General features: G+C 39.5%; 2 protein-coding genes and 1 pseudogene across 2 annotated transcripts; 2 read left to right on the forward strand and 1 right to left on the reverse strand.

The window, feature by feature from the left end:
* Positions 1-8283: 8283 nt before the first annotated feature.
* On the forward strand, positions 8284-14124 carry LOC122036765 (26S proteasome non-ATPase regulatory subunit 12 homolog A-like). Its single transcript, XM_042596167.1, has 11 exons — positions 8284-8444; positions 8911-9099; positions 10210-10317; positions 10420-10524; positions 10616-10672; positions 10769-10965; positions 11843-11942; positions 12016-12128; positions 12221-12374; positions 12463-12540; positions 13712-14124. Exons 1-11 carry the CDS (start codon positions 8430-8432, stop codon positions 13928-13930), a joined length of 1335 nt encoding a protein of 444 aa, XP_042452101.1. The 5' UTR covers positions 8284-8429; the 3' UTR covers positions 13931-14124.
* Positions 14125-14142: 18 nt separating this feature from the next.
* LOC122036772 lies at positions 14143-17069 on the reverse strand (annotated as a pseudogene).
* Positions 17070-17934: 865 nt separating this feature from the next.
* On the forward strand, positions 17935-20559 carry LOC122036766 (protein ANTAGONIST OF LIKE HETEROCHROMATIN PROTEIN 1-like). The gene is made up of 2 exons (XM_042596168.1): positions 17935-18728; positions 18868-20559. Exons 1-2 carry the CDS (start codon positions 17961-17963, stop codon positions 19198-19200), a joined length of 1101 nt encoding a protein of 366 aa, XP_042452102.1. The 5' UTR covers positions 17935-17960; the 3' UTR covers positions 19201-20559.
* Positions 20560-20776: the final 217 nt, after the last annotated feature.

A 20776-nucleotide genomic window follows, 5' to 3' on the forward strand; every position in this document is an offset into this window, starting at 1 on the left:
ACACCATACCTCAATGACCCGAGCATATCTCTGACATGACAGTAGAAGCTTCTGCCGTACGATCCTCTGTCTGTCCATGCCAACAACCATGTAGTCTGTCGATGGCACGAATTCCTAAGAGGATGTTGACTGATCCTCCTTTTGTGTGTTAGTGGGCCGAGCGGGACAACCGCTCGGCCAACCCTTAGCCATTCGGGTGGTCTAGCCCTTTAGCCGAGCGGAGTGGCCGCTCGGCCAACATTCCACTGTCAGAGCTCTGTCGTCGTGTTATGATCCTTTTTCACCGGTTCCGAGGTTCGATGTAAGTCCGAACGGGCTGGCCGCTCAACGTATGTCTTGTTTTGAGCGTCGGAAGCTCGGTGCCTGACCGAGCTGTGGTGATATCTGATCGGTACTTCTTTGTCCCAGTCGGGCGAATGAGTTATCCGACCGGCTAATGACACATGGACATCAACCGTCTAGACTTTGACTTCCACCGTGACCATGACCCTCGGAGTGAGTTAACATTCATTTAATGTTTCAACATACTTAATCTGTTTAACTTTACTAAACTGTTGACTATAGCATAAAGATTTACGATGATGCATGAAAGGGTGTGTTGAAGTAGCATTGCTCATACTTATAGTCTGACATGGACAAGTTTTACATCAGGGGTGTGCTTAAGGAGGAGCCCCTCCCCAATGGTGAGTCATTTTGAACTGTGAAGTAGAATGAGTTCTTTACTTCAATAATGTAATTAAGACAAAGCAACTTCCCTACAAGCCAAGACCACCTTTTCTATTAACAAAAAACTTGATATGGTGCCTCTCGAGCAATGGTGCAGTGGCAGGGTATTTGACAGATTAATCAAGTACCCATGGTTCGATTCCCAGCTACGATGCATGATAAGGTATTTTCTAATTATATCCACTCTTAGTCGGTTTGAAAAACTGGATACCTGGATTATAAAAAAAACTTGATATGGTAGTAAGCTAAACACAACATTTGAGAAATTACCTTTATAATATTATTCACTTGATGACAGTGGCGGATCCAGACAAAAAAGGAAGAGGGTGCTCAAAGAAGGGAGTTGGAGCTTGTCTTCCTTCTCGCTGCCCCTCGGACTGCGGTATATTGGTGGAATTTTCTGGGAGCAAGGGGGTGCCCAAGTACACCCCACTCCCTCCTAGATCCGCCATTGGTTGATGACTACCAAAAGTAGCTTTTCATTGTAGATACCAAGTCTTAGGCTCTATTATTATTAATGAAATTATTTTCAGCATAGCTGTTAGATATGTGTGATAAGTTAAACCTCTTCTGACATCGTAAGAATGCATATTACGATAAAATACTAAGGAAAGAAATAAGATGTCAAAGTACCATTGATAACCATGATTTTGGCTATATTATCTTGATTCAAAATGCACATTTTTAATGGTTTATTCATAGCTTAATCTCACATATACATTATATTTCATAATTACATTTGAATTTGTACTTAATTACAAATTGACCTATAATCATGGTATTTGGTGCTAATATTTGATTCTTATTTTGTAGGCATCAAAAGGGTCATGGACCCGATCAGATCAGGCTGCATTTGGGCTCAAATCAAGGGCTAATCAAGTCGATCAAGCCTCGGAGCATTATAGGCCGTTCATCCAAGATTGAGTAGATCTGAGTCATCCGTTGAAGATCCGGCTCATCCAACCTAATGAGGGATAGATCTGAGCCATAGATGAGGATCCAAAGGTTTTGATCCAGATCTGAAGACATCACAGCCGTTGATCAAGCCAGAAACGACCTAGACCGTCCTATCAGATCTGAGGAGTTTAAAAGGCTTCACGTGAGAAGCTACAGGGGAGCTCAGTTCGCGATATTTTGCTATAGTGGCATCATCTTCGTCGCGCGACGCCGAGACTCCCATTCTCCGATTCCAGATCCGTGAGCTTAGCTTCTTCTCCGACGACGATCATCAAGCTTCTGCGTTCATCTTCCGGCGATCAGAGAGTAGCCGAGGGAGGTTTCTCAGCCGCGCCTTGATTCTGTCCACCACCACATTGCCGATGGGGGAAGTTTCCGATCAGTGATCTCCGCATCCACCAGAGCTTCGAGGGAGGTTTCTTGGAGTTTTTGTACCTTTTCCGCATCCCATTCCGCAACTACATTGGATAGATTTGGCCGATCGATCTGATTTGCGCATTCTCAGAGTCAAGCTCTATTTTCTTCGGTTAATGGTGATACCAGTCAGATGCGAGCTTGAGGGGAGGTTTCCAATAGCTATGAACGTTATCTGGTGATAGTAGAGCGCTTGGAGATTGCTTGTTGGGTGTTTGAGGGGAGGTTTCCGAAAGCACCTTTGTTTCGGCAAAGTGGAGAAGATTTGTTCCGATTTGGTTTGTGAAATGTTTAGGTTTTGTTTTTCTTTATCTTGTCTTTGAATTGTGTTCAAACTTTGCTCAGATCTTCAGATCTGATACCTACCTTTGCAATTTCAATTTATGTTGAGATTTTATGTTTTTGATTCCGAATTCTTGCTTTCAACCCCGGATTATTAACCTGATACTGATACTGATATTGACCTTAGTGTTGTTAGGTTTATTCTGCTACTAATGCTGATAGTTGTAGGCTCTTGTAATGTAGTTAGTAATTCTTTACTCTGATTTTGGTCTTTGAACTTGTGATCTTGCTTAAATGAAGATGGATCAACTTTAGTTTTGATTGTTACCTCTGTTTAAGGAGTTTATGAGTTTATTTATTTCTGTGAATGAGCTTAATTGTAGAAAACTTAACTTGAGATTTGATTGTGTACCTTGTTATTGAGATTGTATATTGTAGAGATAGGAATTGAACCATTTGATTCAATGATGCATAAAAATCTTCACTTAAGTGATGTTCATTTGGTTTTGGAAGGAAGATGATCAAGTTAAGAAGAAAGTGATATGTAGAAAAGAATAAACCTTATCTGATTTTAGTTTGAATTGAAGAAGAACTCAATTTGCTAAGTGAATCAATTCTAGAATACTCACACATTTATTAGTTACCCTTGGAAAGAAAAATACGACTTGGGACTCGTTGCTACAACGCTTGTATTAATTTTAATGAGTTTCAATTTTAATTAATTTGATGTACCACGTGACATGAAAATAGCTAACACCGACCATCCAACATCAAGCGGTAGTTGTCTTCAGATAAGCAATTGTAAGATCAAGATAAAATGTATATGGATCAGTCATCTGCTGGGAAGAATGTAGAAGAGACTTAAACTAGAACTGGTAGTGCAACATCAACTATAGTATGAAGTCTCTGAATATACACATACAAGTTATTTGATCAAAGTGAGAACTCTAAGAAGAACTAAGGTGTCGTTTGGTACTCTCATAGGAATCAGAATAAGAATGAGTATCATAGTATTTTAGAATAGGAATGAGTATGAGCTTGGGTATCATTTTTAAAAATAATATTTGGTTAGTTGAATATTTTCAATAGGAATGAACCTATATTTTCTTTTTTACCCTTAGAGGAAAATAAGAGAAAAAATTATATGGAAGAGAAAGTTGAATGTGAGAGAAACATATGATGAGAGAGAAAGTGTGATGGGAAAAAAAGAAGAGAGGGAAAGTGTGATGAGAGAAAATGAGGAGAGAGAGCGTGATCGGAAGAGAAAAAGTTATAGGAAAGTGTGATGAGAGATAAATTGTGCTGAGAGATAAATAGTTATAGGAAAAAATGAAGAGAGAGAAAGTGTGATGAGAGAAAATGAGAGATTGAGGAGAGAAAGTATGATGAGAAAATGTGATGAGAGAGAATGTGTGATGGAAAAAATGAAGAGAGGGAAAGCGTGATAAGAGAAAATGAGGAGAGAGAGTGTGATGGAAGAGAATGAAGAGAGAGAAAGTGTGATGAGAGAAAATACGGAGAGAGAGTATGGTAAGAGAGATTGAGGAGAGAGAAAGTATGATGAAAAAATAATGAGAGAATGAAGAGAGAGAAAATAATGAGAGTAAATACAGAGAGAAAATGGTAGAGAATCTGTAATGAGATAGAATTAGGAGAGAGAGTGTGATGGAAGAGAATGAAGAGAGAGAAAGTATGATGAGAGAAAATATGGAGAGAGAGTATGGTAAGAGAGATTGAGGAGAGAGAAAGTATGATGAGAAAATGAGGAGAGAATGAAGAGAGAAAATAATGAGAGAGTGTGTGTGATGAGAGAGAATATAGAGAGAAATTAGTAGAGAATATGTGATGAGAGAGAATTAGTAAAGAGAAAGTATGTTGAGAGAGAAAATGAGATGATAGAATGAAGAGAGAGAAAGTATAATGAGAGAGAACCAGGAGAGAGCGAAATGAAAAAAATTTGAACAAATATACTAAGGGTATTTTCATCCAAACTTAATTCTTATTCCCATTCCATCAAAACCCAAGGGATGGGGTGGGTTTCATCCATACTCAAATTTTTGGGTTCATTCCAAAATCTTGATTCAATTCCCATCAACTAAACACCAGGTTTGAGAATGAATTCATTGCCTCATTCCCAAACCTCTAAACCAAACGCCTCCTAATTGTGTTATGAGTCTGAAAAGATAAAACTGGGTATCATAGTATTATGAAATGAGAATGGATATGAGCTTGGGTATCATTCTTAAAAATGATGTTTGGTTAGTTAAATATTTTCCATCAGAATGAACCTAAATTTTCTTTTTTATCCTTACAAAAAAATAAGAGAAAAAATTAGATGGAAAAGAAAGTTGAATGTGAGAGAAACATATGATGAGAGAGAAAATATGTTGGGAAAAAATGAAGAGAGAAAAAGTATGATGAGAGAAAATGAGGAGAGAGTGCATGATAGGAGAGATTGAGAAGAGAAAAAGTATGATGAGAGAGAAAGTGTGTTAAGAGAAAAAGAGTGATAGGAAAAAAATAAAGAGAGAGAAAGTATTATGAGAGAAAATGAAAGAGTGAGGAGAGAGAAAGTATGATGAGAGAGAAAATGGGTTGAGAGAGAAAGAGCGATGGGAAACAAATGAAGAGAGAGAAAGTGTGATGAGAGAAAATAAGAGATTGAGGAGAGAGAAAGTGCATGAGAGAGAAAGAGTGATGGAAAAAATAAAGAGAGAGAAAGTATTATGAGAGAAAATGAAAAAGTGAGGAGAGAGAAAGTATGGTGAGAGATAAAGTGGGTTGAGAGAGAAAAAATGAAGAGAGAGAGTGTGATAAGAGAAAATGAGAAAGTATGATGAGAGAGAAAGTGTGATTAGAGAAAATAAAGAGAGAGTGTGTGATGAGAGAGAATGAAGAGAGAGAAAGTGTGATGAGAGAAAAAGAGGAGAGATAAAGTATGATGAGAGAGAAAGTATGATGAGAGATAAAGTATAATGAAAAAATAAGGAGAAAGTGTGTAATAGGAGAGAAAGTGTGATGGAAGAGAATGAAAAGAGAGAAAATGAGGAGAGAGAATGTATGATGAGAGAGAATATAGAGAGAAAATGATAGAGAATGTGTGATGAGAAAAAAAGAGGTGAGAGAAAGTATGTTGGGAGAGAAAGTGTGATGATAAAATAAGGAGAGAAAAAATATGATGAGAGAGAACAAGGAGAGAAAGTGTGGAATTAAAAAAATTTGAACAAATATACTAAGGGGGCGTTTGATTCTTTCCTAGGAATAGGAATCGGAATGAGAATCATTGTATTGTGGAATGAGAATGGGTATGAGCATTGATATCACTCTTAAAAGCAATGTTTGGTTAGTTGCATATTTTCTATCGGAATAAATTAAAATTTTCTTTTTTACCCTTAAAGAAAAATAAGAGAAAAAATTAGACGTGAGAGAAAGATGAATGAATGAGAATGATAAGAGAGAAAGTATGATGAGAGAGAAAGTGTGATGAAAAAGAATAAAGAGAGAGAAAGTGTGATGTGAAAGAATGAAGAGAGAAAAAGTGTGATGAGAGAAAATGAGAAAAGAGAGTGTGATAGGAGAGAGCATGATAAGAGAAGATGAGAGAGAAAATATGATATGAGAGAAAGTACGATGGGAGAGGATGAAGAGAGAGAAAATATAATGAGAAAAAATAAGGAGAGAGAGAGTGATGAAAGAGATTGAGGAGAGAGAAAGCATGGTGAAAGATAAAGTATGATGAGAGAGAAAGTGTGATGAAAAAAAGAGAACATTGAGTGTGATGGGAGAGATCGAGGAGAGAGAAAGTACGATGAGGGAGAAAGTATAATGAGAGAGAAAGTATGTTGAGGAAAAAAAGGAGGGAGTGTGACAAGAGAGATTGAAGAGAGAGAAAGTGTGATGAGAGCAAAAGTGTAATGAGAAAAAAAGGAAAAAGGGAGTGTGATGGGAGAGATTGAGGAGAGAGAAAGTATGATGAGAAAAAAAGAATGAAGGGAGTGCGATCGAAGAGATTGAGGAGAGAGAAAATATGATGAGAGAGAAAGTGTAATGAGAAAAAGGAAAGAGAGTGTGATAGGAGAGAGAAAGTGTGTGATAAAAATGATGAGAGAGGAAATATGATGAGAGAGAACAAGGAGAGAGAAGTGATATGAAAGAAAAAATAAATAAATAAATTTTGATATTTGATATTAAGGGAGAAAATTTTAGTTTTAGGTTAAGGGTATTTTTGGAATAAGGAAATATTTTGATTGATGAAAATAGGGTAATGCCTCATTGAAGGGGAGGTACATGGGAATGAGTTATTACCCAATTTCAAGAATTTATTCCCTTATTTGCATTCCTATTCCTATAATCCAAACATTAACAATGACAATCAATGATTCTCATTCTCATTCTCCACTCCTATTCCCTAAACCAAACGCCCTCTAAGAGTATTTTTGTCTAAAACTTAATTCACATTCTATTTCATCAAAATTCAAGGGAGGGAGTGAGTTTCATACATACCCAAGTTTTTGGATTTCATTTCAAAATCTTAATTCCATTTCTATCAACCAAACATAAGGTTTGGAAATGAATCTATTCCCTCATTCCTAAACTCATAAATCAAACGCCACCTAAATAAATAATACCAAAGGTGGTAACTGGAATTAGTAAAGAAGACCTACTCCCATGGGTCAACACTAACAAATAGACAATACAGACTAGGAGATTTAATTAACAAAATAGAAAACAGTGAGAGATACATCATCCAGAACGGATTTGGATAATGGAAAATGAAATAGTTTTCTGTGAGATATTTCTCTAGGATTTGCTAACTCCACTCTGCAGGGATATAAAACATGGTTGTTAAAATTGTGTTTCGACCTTATAATTAGATCTCAGGATCCTACAATCCAAATTAGCTTTTATATTCAATCCCAAGTAGGATCTGCAATGGTTTGTGATATTTATGTACTTACAGTCTGATCCTTTTTTTTTTCTCATTATTCTCATATAGCTTCACCATTATGATAACCTTCCCAACATGATAAATTTACATCAACATCATTTTTAATTTGATATTTATTCAAAGTCGACCATTACTGTACCATTTTTTAACTATGAAAACTTATTTTGATCTTGATATAGAAGAATCTTTTTCTACCTGACATTGTCAATCCTTCATATGGAACTTACTATTTGCTATATCAATGTTTAGCACATAAATATGTATAATATTACATTGTTCATATATTTACCATATATATTAATATCTTTGAATATTTTGTGAAATCAAGATGATGCAAAATATAAAATCTTCATAGGAACAATAGGTATTGAAAGTTAATATATAATGACAAATATAAACAAAATAAATTTAAACTTGTAGTTGCCATCCTCAATCCATTGGTACACTATGGATATAGCCTAAAAATGTAAATTCTTATAGCAAGAAAATAATGTACTTGTCAAGCATAACGGATCATTGATCTAAATTCTACAAACCAAGGTCCAAGTTAAGAAATTAATGATCAGATTGGATACACAATCTGTTTTGTGAATTGCTTTTTCTTTCAGGATTAATGCACTTTTTGATCATTTCAAGATGGGCTTGGATTGCTTTTTTGCTGGATGGTTTGTTGTCGGAAATGTGTGGATATTTGGTGGTCACTCCTCCCCAGTAACGACATTAATTTGATCGTTCAGGTTTGCTTACTTCACATAACGCATCCTCATTTGTTATCGCACGATGTTGATCCAACGGCTGATCCTGCTCGTTACTGGAAACCTCATCCTCGTCTCTTCACCGCACGATTTTGATCCAACGGGGCTGCTCCGGTTCGTCGCCGGGACGTTACAGGGCCGGCTCTGACTCATCTTTCACTGCACGATGTTGATCCAACGGCTCTACATGTGACCAATGGAGTATTAAGCGATGGAGGTCGATGCGATGCGATCGGCACCGTAAGGAGGCGTACATCGAAGCCGGCGCCGGAGAAAGCTAAACTTGAGGCACGCTGCTCCTCTCCTCGCTCTCTCTCACTTTGGCAGTTCTGGTCAATAGCCAAAAAATGGCCGCGAATACGGTGAGATGCTTGTCGATCGCTCGATCTAATCCTTGTTATTGAAATTTGAACTTTTCTTTCCTTTTTTTTTTTCGCTCAATCGTTTAAATTATTCTTGCTGGTCGCTTCAATTGGAATTTGTTACCTAGGTTTTCTCATTGCGGCACCGTTTGATTTTTTACGATGGTGAATCGTCTCTTCTGTCGTCACTGGTTGCTTTTAGTTTTTTTCTAGGGTTGAGGAGAAGCCGGTTTTAGATCTGTTTTTTTTTTCTTTAGTTCTTCAAGTATGCTAAAAAAATTAACGTTGCTAGTATGGCGCATTTGATCTTGTTGATATATGCATTTTTTTTTTTTTGATAAATTTTACCGAGACAGACATGCCTACGAGACTACGATGTCTCTAAGATAAAGGGCATCGCGTTTGTAACTAGATATTTTGCCTTGCTTTGTGCAAGCACTGTGCGCTAAGAGCTTTCTCAATGCAGGAAGAAAACCTAGATGTTGCTATAGATGCTTTGTTGAATGTGGAGAAGCAAATGAGGCTTGCTGGTGATGTGGCTGGAACGAAGAAAGCTGTTGTTGATATTGTGGAACTTTGCTATAAAGCGCGCGCATGGAAGACACTGAATGATCAAATTGTTCTTCTGTCAAAGCGAAGAGGGCAACTTAAGCAGGCATGTCTTCGATTTCTTAGATTATTTGTAATAACATAACATATGTCAATTAGGATACATCATAAACCTATGTCTGAGAGTGGCAAACAATGTTTAATTCAGGTTCAAAGTTCACATCATTTGACGTGGTAATTAGTGGATTGTTTGATTTTCTTTTTTCCCTGGCAAGCTGTAGTTCTCAGATTATGTGTTTTTGGGGCTGTTTTTTTTTTTTTTAAAACATTTGAGATAACATATGTACCTACTCTTCATTGCTTGTTGCTTCTTGTTTGCTAAATGCAATAATTATGCTATTTAGTCGTTTTCATATGAATTGTTACAAAACAATAATAGGTGTGAGCATGTCCTCCTTTTGCAAGACTGTTCTCCGATAAGAGAGAAGCATTATTGGTAGAGAATCTAGCATGTAGCAAAATGGATCATACCTCATCACAATGGTAAATAAAATTGCAATGGCTATTTTGTAAATTCCAACACAACCTGTGCGGCTGTGCAACAAGCCAGTAATCTTCTACTATGATGATACTTAATATGGTTGTTGCAATCCAACTTGGCACATAAGTTATTCCTATCAACAGTGTGTCTCTATAATAATAATGATGTTTTGCTTTATAAAGTCACATCACATGTCCAAGGATCACTTGAATGAAGCTGCAGGTTATGAAGACACAAATCTTATTATAAGAACATATTTTATCCATTTTTTTCATTAATCTCAAATATCAAATGCATGAAACCTGCTTCCTCACATTCTACAACATCTGTATTATGATGCAAAATGTGAAAATTGTGTGATGGTTCGACCTGCTATTTTTTAGTCTGGTTCTTTCTTTTTTCTAAACCTTCTGTTTTTTTTCCTTACCTCATTCAGGAAATAACCTAGGTTACCTTTGCTGTAAATTATATTTGTTTCAATTTGCTTCTTCATATCCCTATTTTTTCTGGATACCTAAATTTTCCTTTGCACTTATTTTTGATTATTAACTTGTTGAACACAATTGAATGAATCTTTGATTATTTTATATCCATTCATATGACGGAAATAAGCCACTGATGGCTTCATAACTGTAACTGACATTATATATTCATTTTTCTTCTTTTTTGATACAGGCTGTAACTGCCATGGTGCAAAAGGCAATGAATTATATTGACGATACACCTGATGTTGATGCCCGCATAGAGTTAATCCAAACTTTGAACAATGTCTCTGCTGGGAAGGTAAATGATCCGACCATGGACCTAATTGTCATTATGCTTATTTGATTGACCTGCAACATCCTTCACTGGTACTGAAAAGCTATTTTGTTAACCCCCTCATAGATATATGTTGAGATTGAGAGAGCTCGTTTAATTAAAAGACTTGCAAAGATTAAAGAAGAGCAAGGCCTTATTGCTGAGGCTGCTGATTTGATGCAAGAAATTGCTGTAAGTAGAGGCATAATTGGAATCCTCTTCTTATTCAAGTAAATTATTTCCTGCAGAATTACTTATTTATTTTTCATGGTGTTTTTCTTAGGTGGAGACATTTGGGGCAATGGCTAAAACAGAGAAAATTGCTTTCATTCTTGAACAAGTATGAGATTACAATAGTTTCTTCACATTAATAATTAAATACCAGTTATTAGCATAAGCTTTGTTGCTTATAACATTATACCTAAAACAAATTCAGGTTCGGTTGTGCTTAGACCGCCAGGATTATATGCGTGCCCAAATTTTGTCAAGAAAAATTAGCCCTCGAGTGTTTGATGCAGATGCTTCAAAGGAAAAAAAGAAGCCAAAGGAAGGGGACAGTGTCGTGGAAGAGGCCCCTGCAGATATACCTTCCCTATTGGAGCTGAAGCGGATCTACTATGAACTTATGATTGGGTAACTCCACTTGCTTGTTAAATAAATTGGTATAATAGTTTTTATGCTTTTTCATAAAATGAGTCTCTTTCAATTCATGAAAGCATTTCTAGTAATTTTTTACAAGTTTCTTGGCTGGCCCATAAATGTTGGAGATCAATTTTCTGTGTTGTGGATCTTGATCCAAACTTTACAGAATACTATGGTATTCTCACATGCATGAATATCCAATTACTTTAACCAATGTAAACAAATGTACTAAATTGAGATCCTCTAGAACATGCTCAACTGGTTCTATATTTAAAAAGGTCATTGAAGGTGCTCAACTTTTTGAGAAGAAATATGATATTTAGTATAGATCAATTTGTTTTAGCACTTGCAGGTTAATCACAAATTAATAAAGTGTGTGTTCATGATGTGATAATCATATTTGCGTATACCTTTTTTTGGAATTGCAACAACAAACCTGGGGCACACTTTAGGAAAACTTTTATCAACTATAAGAATTTCTCTTCCAGTTAGCTAGTCATTATCATTATTATTATTTATTAAATAAAAAATATAATTATCCACAAATATTTTAATAGTTTTACTGCATAAACTTAATGCGGTACTTGGATTTGCAGTTGATTATTTGGAGTTGACTAGTGAATCTTTTGTATTTGTGAAAATTGATTGTTGTATACCTGTCAAGGAGATTCCTCGAATAGGAAAACTTGGATATTTTTCTTGCATAAATATTGAAATTCTTTTTCTGCCTAACAATGCTTCCTGAAGTGTATTTAAATTGCTCCTAAGAAAGCTAGTCAGTTCCCCTCAAATTTGTCGTTTTGTTTTTGCATCATGCATATTTAATGAATAACTAATCTTAGAACTTTTTACTTGACCCCTGGTGCAGCTACCATTCTCATCATAATGATTATTTAGAGATTTGCCGGAGTTACAAGGCAATATATGACATTCCATCTGTAAAAGAAGACCCAGCAAAATGGACTCCGGTATGTTTTTTTGGGGGAGGGGGTTTTCCTTGGACAATGTATTAGATTATTCTTATGCATACTCCTTATGTAGGTGCTAAGAAAAATTTGCTGGTACTTGGTGTTATCGCCCCATGATCCTATGCAGTCGAGTCTTCTCAACTCTACTCTAGAAGATAAAAACCTTTCTGAACTTCCCAACTTTCGGTAGGGATATGTTTGGTTGTTTATCTCTATTGGCTAGATTATTCACTTCTATAATCTCATATGCTTATTTCCTTTGCTGTCCACCATGCTAGCTTTTTGTTGAAGCAGCTAGTGACAATGGAGGTTATTCATTGGGCAAATCTTTGGGAGACTTACAAGAATGAGTTTGAAACTGAGAAGAATCTTCTTGGTGGGTCTTTGGTTCCAAAGGCAGCGGAAGATCTAAAACTGAGGATCATTGAACACGTACCTTATTCCTAATGACTACTATATTTTGTGTTGCATATTCAACATTCTTTTGGTTTTAAGAATTATTAATTTTCTCTTGTTTCAGAATATATTGGTTGTCTCCAAGTACTATTCGAGGATTACCTTACAGAGGCTCTCTGGTTTACTATGCCTCACTCTACAGGTTTGGTTCTTGGTTATTACCTAAGCTAAAGTTGCTCTATTTTCTTTTTACTTTTAACTCATTTGCTAGACATTCTATTGCATAAACAAATTTTTTTTTTAAGAAAATCCCATCTTGTTGCACTTATTTGTCTTCAAATTGTATTTGAATGCCTTCATGTTTGGTTATCAATACTAGGCAACACTGTTTTTTTTTATTATTTCACTTACAATAGGAACTGGAGTTCAGATTCTTGTACGGTAGGAAACAGAGATAAAATTTATAGGATGATCAGAAAAAGCAAAATAAAAATACTATTATTCATGAGCAATCTAGTGCATCTCCAGTCAAATGATAAAATTAGAGAAATAAGATTGCTGCAGGTTCATAGTGATTAAAATATCCATAGTTAATATCACGTCTTGAGTAGATCTGATTCCAATTTTCACTACCAAAGCATGCAATGGCTCCCATGATTGGATTATAATCTATTTGAGACCCACTTGGGCCTAAATGAATTTTCAATAAGTGCTATACAACACTGCCCTTTATTTATATCCCACAAGAAACATAGACAGTGAATGTTCACACAAAATTCACAACATAATCATACCTGTATCATTCTAAAACCAACAAGATAAATAAATCCGTATAATGAAAATTGATAGAGCTCTCACATTTTTCAAAAAACAGCAAGAGAAACTAAGTATATAATAAAAAGGAAACAACACTAAAAAAGGCCCAAATATGTATAGATCCTCAAAATATGCAATGTATCTTCAAAATATATGCAACAAATATGTGTACCTCCTACTTACACGTCAGGAAAGGAATATGCTAGTGTGAAATCATCTAAAATGGTTAGATCAGAATACCACATGCAAAGATGCCAACTAGCAATGGCTCTATTACCGACTCTTCGCGTTTAGACACAAATTGCACATCAAGTACCTTGACAATGATTATATGCAACCCAAAACATTGATAGGCATCCATCAAGAGTGCATAAAGACCTGTGCTTTTATTCCTGAAGAAAGTATGTATTAATGTTTATGTGTATATGGTAGACATTTGTTAATATTTCTTTTAACAGGATGTTTATCCTGCAGTTTATTTGCTGTTGTTATGGTTTTCGATAGTATAATTCTCTCTTTGATGTAGTGCCTGATCTGAAGTATCTTCTGTGATTCAGGAGGCGGAGAAGCATCTATCCGATATGGTAGTATCAAAAGCCTTAGTTGCGAAGATTGACAGGCCCATGGGAATTGTGAGTTTTCAGACGGCAAAGGATAGTAATGACGTACTTAATTCATGGGCGACTAATTTGGAGAAGCTGCTTGATCTTGTTGAGAAGAGTTGCCACCAGATTCACAAGGAAACCATGGTTCACAAAGCTGTTCTCAAAGCTTAGGATGGCAGCTTTGCTTGAGTTCCAACTTAGCCATCTCTTAGGCTATCTGAATGTTGTAACTCAAGCATTATACCGTTTTTATGTTTATCTTCTCTTTCATGTTGGATTAAAGACAATTGTGTTAGTGCACTAAGCTTAGCTCATTACTTGCTATCAAAATCATTTCATTTGGAAGCATGATGGTTGGATAAAAATCTTTGGATGACCTCCGCTATTGTGAATTTTCATTTCTTGCAATTAAGGGTGACATTGGGCAAAACACAGCCCTTAACAAAATCTTCTCCAACACCAGCCATGGACATGAAGGAGGTGATCGGAGGCGAACTGAACAACATTTTGGGGATTGGTCACTCCTGTGCAACAGAATACAGAACTACAACCTTCAACAATAGTTATGCAAGTAGTTCTATGAACAATTAGTCATGTAAACCTACGATATGAGGCTTCTTGTGTGGATGGTTCACATCACCAATGATGATCTCATACTTGTGTTATTGTAGCAGTCCTAGAGTGGTGGAATGCTTTGTTTCTGTGATTCCAAGAGTGTAGAACTGGATCATATTACCATATCAGAAAATTGAAAAGTTCTGAAATGCATCCATGCTGCTTGTAATCAGTCCCATCAAAACCAATGGTTTGACTTTCACCATCATTCATCTTTTTAGAGCTCGATGCAACAACAACCTCTAAGGGACCCAATGGATCAGGCTGCAAATCACAGTTTGATAAAAATGTAATATAAGCTTATGACTCAGGCATAGTTTGTTATGAAAATAGATCCCACCAAATTGGTTGCTTTCATTATGTTGAACATCTGTTTGTAACTCTGCATGTGCATTTAGGTCTTCAGTAAGCCTTCTTCAGTAAGCCTTTCCAGGGAATTGAACTGCAAACCAGATTTGGGCGCAGCACAAGCATCAGTAGTTACATCATGCAGCTTAAGATTAGTAGCTGGTGCAGGATAATTATGGGCCCAGGATACCTGCACCTGAGAATCTAGCTGCAGATTGGTATTACAAACAGTTCTTAGTGCTTCATCAGTTAATAATGTGCATCAACCATCCTGAATAAGAACAAAGTGAGAACAGAAACTCAAGATTACCATATTGGTATGAAACAAGACTTGAGGGAGCAGCCTTTGTAAAAGGAAACGGATGGCATGTTTCTTCAGCTTCCAAGATGCAAGGAGTCGCCATTCAACTGGATGGGTTACTAGATTCATGCCTATGGGTTACTAGATTGATGCCTAAGGAGAAGTGCAGCGATGGCAGTATCAAAGGAATCACAAGTAATGGGAATTTGGTGAAGAACTGAATTCTGAGAATGTGATGGATGATCAGGATTGATTGGAGTGTCTGAAACTTCAGAAAATATGGCTCCAAAGCTAATTCCGGATACACAATCAATCCATGATGTATTGATGGTTTTCAAATTATTCTAGTCAACCATGTTCATGTTATAAAAAGAAGAGAACATTGAATATACAGAACCAAAAGAACATTGAATATTACCACATTCTCGATTACCTTTTCTGATATCGGTGCTTGGACGGTCTGATTTACTGAATTATCTGCAAGGCATTGTCCATGCTCTTTACTTGATACAGAACAAATCTTAATATCCTTATCATTTCTCTTTCTTAAGATATCAGAACAAGCTAGTGTTGGAGATGCCACACACACACACACGCATGCACACAAAGAAGACACTATATCAGTATTGAAAATGGATAAGAAATACTAGGGAGGAAAAAACACATATAACAAGGTACCTGTAACTGTCAAACCTCAAACGAAAGGCTGCAGGGTTACCAAGAGAAGCAGTGAGATTTGAATCTTCCAAAGTCCAGTTTCTGCTGTCAGCTAGATTATCCAGGCAAACGTTATTTGGAAAAAGCATAAGCTTTCCTGATGCCAATTTTTAGCTCCCCCACTTATTGTTGAGATGTTTCACCACTGATGATATTTTCTTCCTAGTTGTTAAAGTCGATTCTAGATAAGGGTTGACACTGTCCTGTAACGTCAAAATGTTAAAGTAGCATCATGTTACAAACTGAAAAAAAAAATAATACTATGATGTCTATTGAGCAAAAGAAAGTACTCCTTTTTCCTTGTAAACATGGAATTAGCAGTATAACACTAGCTCAAATCATTTACCTTGAAGTCTAACGTTTACCTGTTCCAAGATTTCCTTAGTTTTTCCATCTATTGGGAAGAGCTGTAGTTTCAGTTTTCCACAGGAATCCTGTTGTTTTCTTGGTAGAGATTCTAAATCTTCTGATACAGTTTCCACAAACTTAGTCTGTGAATCTTGATTTCCCATATGATTCATCTGAATAGAATTGAGAATTTGTCCACCTAACTCAGAACTGTCATTCCCTGGAAAATCAAAAGGTGTAAATTAAAAAAGCATTGATCTCGTACAATTGCCAAACACTTATTTCACTTGAACTACTTGTTATTTTCGGTTTCCGCTTCCTGATCTTTGTGCTATCCGGGCTGTTGCAATCAATAACTATAATCCCCAAATGTAGCGAAAAGCACATTGAAGAGGATTGTTTTCAAACAACAATCACGAAAAATCAAACAAGAACTAGGATATAACCACGAGATCTACGACAACAATCTGCGGAGCTAGGAGATTGCACTAGTTTCATCGGACAGATAAAGATGCAGAAACCCAAGAAAATGTCGAATCTTCTCAAATGTTACCAGATTCGTAGTCGTTCGAAATCCTGGGAAGGTTGATTCGTGAGAACGAACCCTAATCTCGTCAACAAGATGCGAGATTCGCGACGCCTCACCAGAAGAATACAAATCGAGCGCAAGAGGTGTGACTGAGAGCGAGAACGAACTGTCTCTTAATCGAAAACTGAGATTTTTATTTAGGAAACCGTATGGTTCCACGTGGGATGAAGAAGTCAACATAAGATGAACAAAGATGAGGTGGCGGTCAACAGAAGAACTGACAGGACACTCGAAATCACGACCACGGTCAATACAAACCTTGCTCAGCCGACTAACTATAGTACCTTTTGATCGGGACCGTAAACATCATGATTGATGCAATCCCTGGTTCAACCCGATCGATAGTTGTACTATTTGATCGAACATTCCTTAAATCAATTGGGTTGTTTGATACGAGCACTGTTCTAGTCGATCAGTAGTTATATCTCCCGATCAGGCATTCAACAAGTTGATCGGTCCTTCTAATTAAATACGAAGAAACGACTTCAATGTGCGGATGGCTAATTAATTAGCCTCGTGCGTCCACACACAACTGTTCTTCTCCCCTCCCGCATCCACATTCGTTGACTATGATCGTAGTCAACGCCAGTGGCGTGCGCTCCATCTTGTAGCAAAATCTGACCGCAAACAGAAGCAGTGCGGAGCAGATCCACCGTCCGCTGTTTCCCCGTCTGCCGACATCGTTTATTTTCCCCTAATTTATGTTCGAGGGCGCGCACGAGTCCCTCGCGGACCCCTTCGGCGCACCGAGCCCGCTTAAAACAATCTCCACTTTAAAATGAGTTAAATGAGTTTTTTTTCCCTTTTTATTTAAAAAACTTGACAAATTTAATTCAAAGATAAATAATATAATGCACGAGAGAGTCTGTAATCAATCGCCTTACTGGTTGGTGATGCCGTTAATTGAAGAAAGTGCCTTTAAATCGATCAAGGAATAAAGTCTTCAGTCGTACTGTCGCAGCCAGGAGCTCTCGGCTGCGACCGCTCGTGAGTCAACTCCTCGTGTCGTCCACAGCATATATGAACGCTCCCGAGTCGAGTCAACGCGCGGACCCACCTGCCGTCCATTAGATTCGATTCCAAAGCGGACAGTTCGATGAAGAACCGTGTCCAGATCGTACGGTCCGAGAAATCTCCGACCCGGTCCACGACCCCGCGTGAGCCGCGGTCGAGTTCACGACCCAAACGCGTGCTCTGGCTGCTGTGCTGGCCGCCTCCCCGTTCCCTCGCCGGATCATATTTAAAACTGCTATGTTGATCGATCCTACTAACTCTTCGATCCCATGGACGCCAACGATGAGTCGCCGACGCCGCCGCCGCCGCCGCACCGGAGAGTGTGGGTCAGGGAACGGTCCTGTGATTGGTGGGACCGCCACAACTCCCCGGAGCTCCCGGAGGCAGAGTTCCGGCGCGCTTTCCGCATGTCCCGCGCCACCTTCGACTTCCTCTGCGACGCCCTCGGCTCCGCCGTCGCGAAGGAGGACACGGCGCTCCGCGCCGCCATCCCGGTCCGCCAGCGAGTCGCCGTGTGCGTGTGGCGCCTCGCCACCGGCGAGTCGCTCCGCCTCGTCTCGCGCCGCTTCGGCCTCGGCATCTCCACCTGCCACAAGCTCGTCGTCGAAGTGTGCACCGCCATCCGCGTGGTGCTGATGCAGGGGATGCTAGCGTGGCCCGACCCGGCGCGCGGGGCGGAGGCCGTGGGAAGGTTCGAGACGATTTCCGGAGGGATCTCCGGCGTCGTGGGGTCGATGTACACCACCCACATCCCCGTGACGGCGCCGCGGGAGAACGCGGCCGCCTACTTCAACCGCCGCCTCACGGAACGGAACCAGAGGACGAGCTACACCGTGACGCTGCAGGGAGTGGTGGACCCCGACGGCATCTTCACCGACGTATTCATCGGGTGGCCGGGATCAATGGCCGACGAACAGGTGCTGGAGAATTCGGCGCTGTACCAGCGCGGGAACGGAGGGATGCTCGGCGGCGCCTACTGGATCGTAGGCGGCGCAAGCTACCCGCTTCTTGATTGGCTGCTGGTGCCGTACGTCCAGGTAGGTATCCCAAGTCACCAAAGTTGAATCAAATTTTTTGGCAAAATCAATTTGATAATTATAAAACTAAAATACGGTAAAATACGAGGAAGGGCCAAAACCGTTGGCTAATTTGAATTTTGACACGCCCAACGCGCAGGGGAACCTGACGTGGGTCCAGCACACGTTCAACGAGAGGGCCGCGGCGATGACTGCGGTGGCGAGGGAGGCGTTCCGGCGGCTGAAGGGGCGGTGGGGGTGCCTTCGGCAGAGGACGGAGGTGAAGCTGCAGGACCTGCCGCTGGTGATCGGCGCCTGCTGCGTGCTGCACAACCTGTGCGAGATGACGCGGGAGGAGATGGGGGAGGAGCTGCTCGGGTTCCCGCTGGAGGACTACGATATGCTGAGCGTGAGCGGCGTCAGGTCCGCCGGCGCAGCGCAGGCGAGAGATGCAATTGCTCACAGCCTCTTCCATGGAACAGCTCCGCCGTAAGCTCTATCTATTGAAAGTACGATCGGCAGTCGGCACGGTTTGATTTGTTTTGTAATTTACGTGCTAAATTTTTTTTTGTGGGTCGAATAATTTATGTACTTTTTTTTAGCACGTATAATTCTTAATAATGCCACGGTCAATCTTTTGACTCGTCCCAGCGCCCTCATCAATTTGTCCCTAGATCAACATGGGGGAAGTTATGCTCGGTCACACCGAGTTTCGACCCCAAGACCTCATGTGACAATACCTTATGTCTTAACCATCGCACCGCTCCGAAGGGACGATTGTAATGATGATTCAACCACAATTGATAATGATCCCTCTTAAAATTCATCATCTTCCTATGTTATAATTTGTGTTAGGAAGAGTAGTCGGAGGCCGTTTGAAGTCTACCTCTCGGCGCCATTACAAAAAGTTGTGAACTTGATTGTAATGATGTTATTATGACTAGATTGTAATGATGATTCAGCCATGATTAATTATTTATATTTTTTTAAAATCATCATTTCCTTATGTTATAGTTTAGATTAGAAAGAGTAGTCGAAGGTCGCCTGAAGGCTACCTCACTGGCGACGAGCAACCTGATCACTTGTCCTTCATCGTCAGACTTTGGACAACTTCCGGCCACCCATCTTTGATCTAAACTATAACTGAGGGATGATAAATCTAAGGAGATATTATAATCAATTGTGACTAGATTACCATTATGATATAACCCTAATTCCATATAATCTATCCTCTAGTTAAAATGAACAAAGAGATCGGATCTTCCAGCGCCATTAAAAAAAAAAGTTGTGAACTTGCCACTTGGCGCAAGCCCAAGTGTGATTCTGACTAAGCACGATTTTAGCAGCTGGGCCGTGGCCCGGCAGATGGGCCATTGGATGCTTGATATAGAAGGCTCCGCAGGCAAGCTGCTCGCTCTCCGTCGTTCGTCACTTTAAATTCTGATTAGGGGCTAGGGTTCATCGTCTCGCAACATCGGATGGGAACCAAGCATACCAGCCGCGGCCCTAGGCGGCGGAGTAGCGTCTCCGCCGTACGAGACTTTCCGAAGGGATGTGGCCCGTCCGTTGATCACCCTCCTACGTCCTCCAATCCCGAGCCGTCCTCCCCGAACGACGTCCCGGAGGTGGAGGCCGTACCGCGACCTCCGGGCACCGATGAGACGGAGGCCACTGCTTCTGGGGATCGATCGACACATGAAAGTTACGATTTTGACCGGCGGAGGAACCTCGCGTCGCCAATACGACGCTTCCCTGTTGGCTCTGGACGTGATGCTAACCCTAGTAATCCAAATGTGAAAAGGGGAAAGGATGACGTGCTCGGCGTCAACAAGCAAAGCCAGGACGGCGCACTTGAAAAGATTGTGATTGTTTCGGCTCTCATGGCTGCTCCCAACTGTCCTTGGAGAAATCCGAGCAAGGTTCGCCTGAGGAAGCCGGCACGAACCAAAGTCTCTGAATGAACAGTCGAAGCCTTTCCACCGCTTACTTTTGGCTCAAGAATATTTTGTCTGAATAGCATAATCGTAGGATGTGAGTTATCCCTGTGCCCCTTCGCATGGTCACCTCAA

This window comes from Zingiber officinale, unplaced genomic scaffold, assembly GCF_018446385.1.
Source record: "Zingiber officinale cultivar Zhangliang unplaced genomic scaffold, Zo_v1.1 ctg207, whole genome shotgun sequence".
Taxonomy (NCBI): domain Eukaryota; kingdom Viridiplantae; phylum Streptophyta; class Magnoliopsida; order Zingiberales; family Zingiberaceae; genus Zingiber; species Zingiber officinale.

What these genes read in the sequence shown, in the direction of transcription:
- LOC122036766 (XM_042596168.1), top strand. Translation starts at nt 17,961, where the DNA reads ATGGACGCCAACGATGAGTCGCCGACGCCGCCGCCGCCGCCGCACCGG. An exon ending in TGCTGGTGCCGTACGTCCAG is followed by an intron (nt 18,729 to 18,867) that starts GTAGGTATCCCA and finishes CCCAACGCGCAG; the next exon opens with GGGAACCTGACGTGGGTCCA.
- LOC122036765 (XM_042596167.1), top strand. An exon ending in GAAGAGGGCAACTTAAGCAG is followed by an intron (nt 9,100 to 10,209) that starts GCATGTCTTCGA and finishes TTTTTGATACAG; the next exon opens with GCTGTAACTGCCATGGTGCA. An exon ending in ACCCAGCAAAATGGACTCCG is followed by an intron (nt 11,943 to 12,015) that starts GTATGTTTTTTT and finishes CTCCTTATGTAG; the next exon opens with GTGCTAAGAAAAATTTGCTG.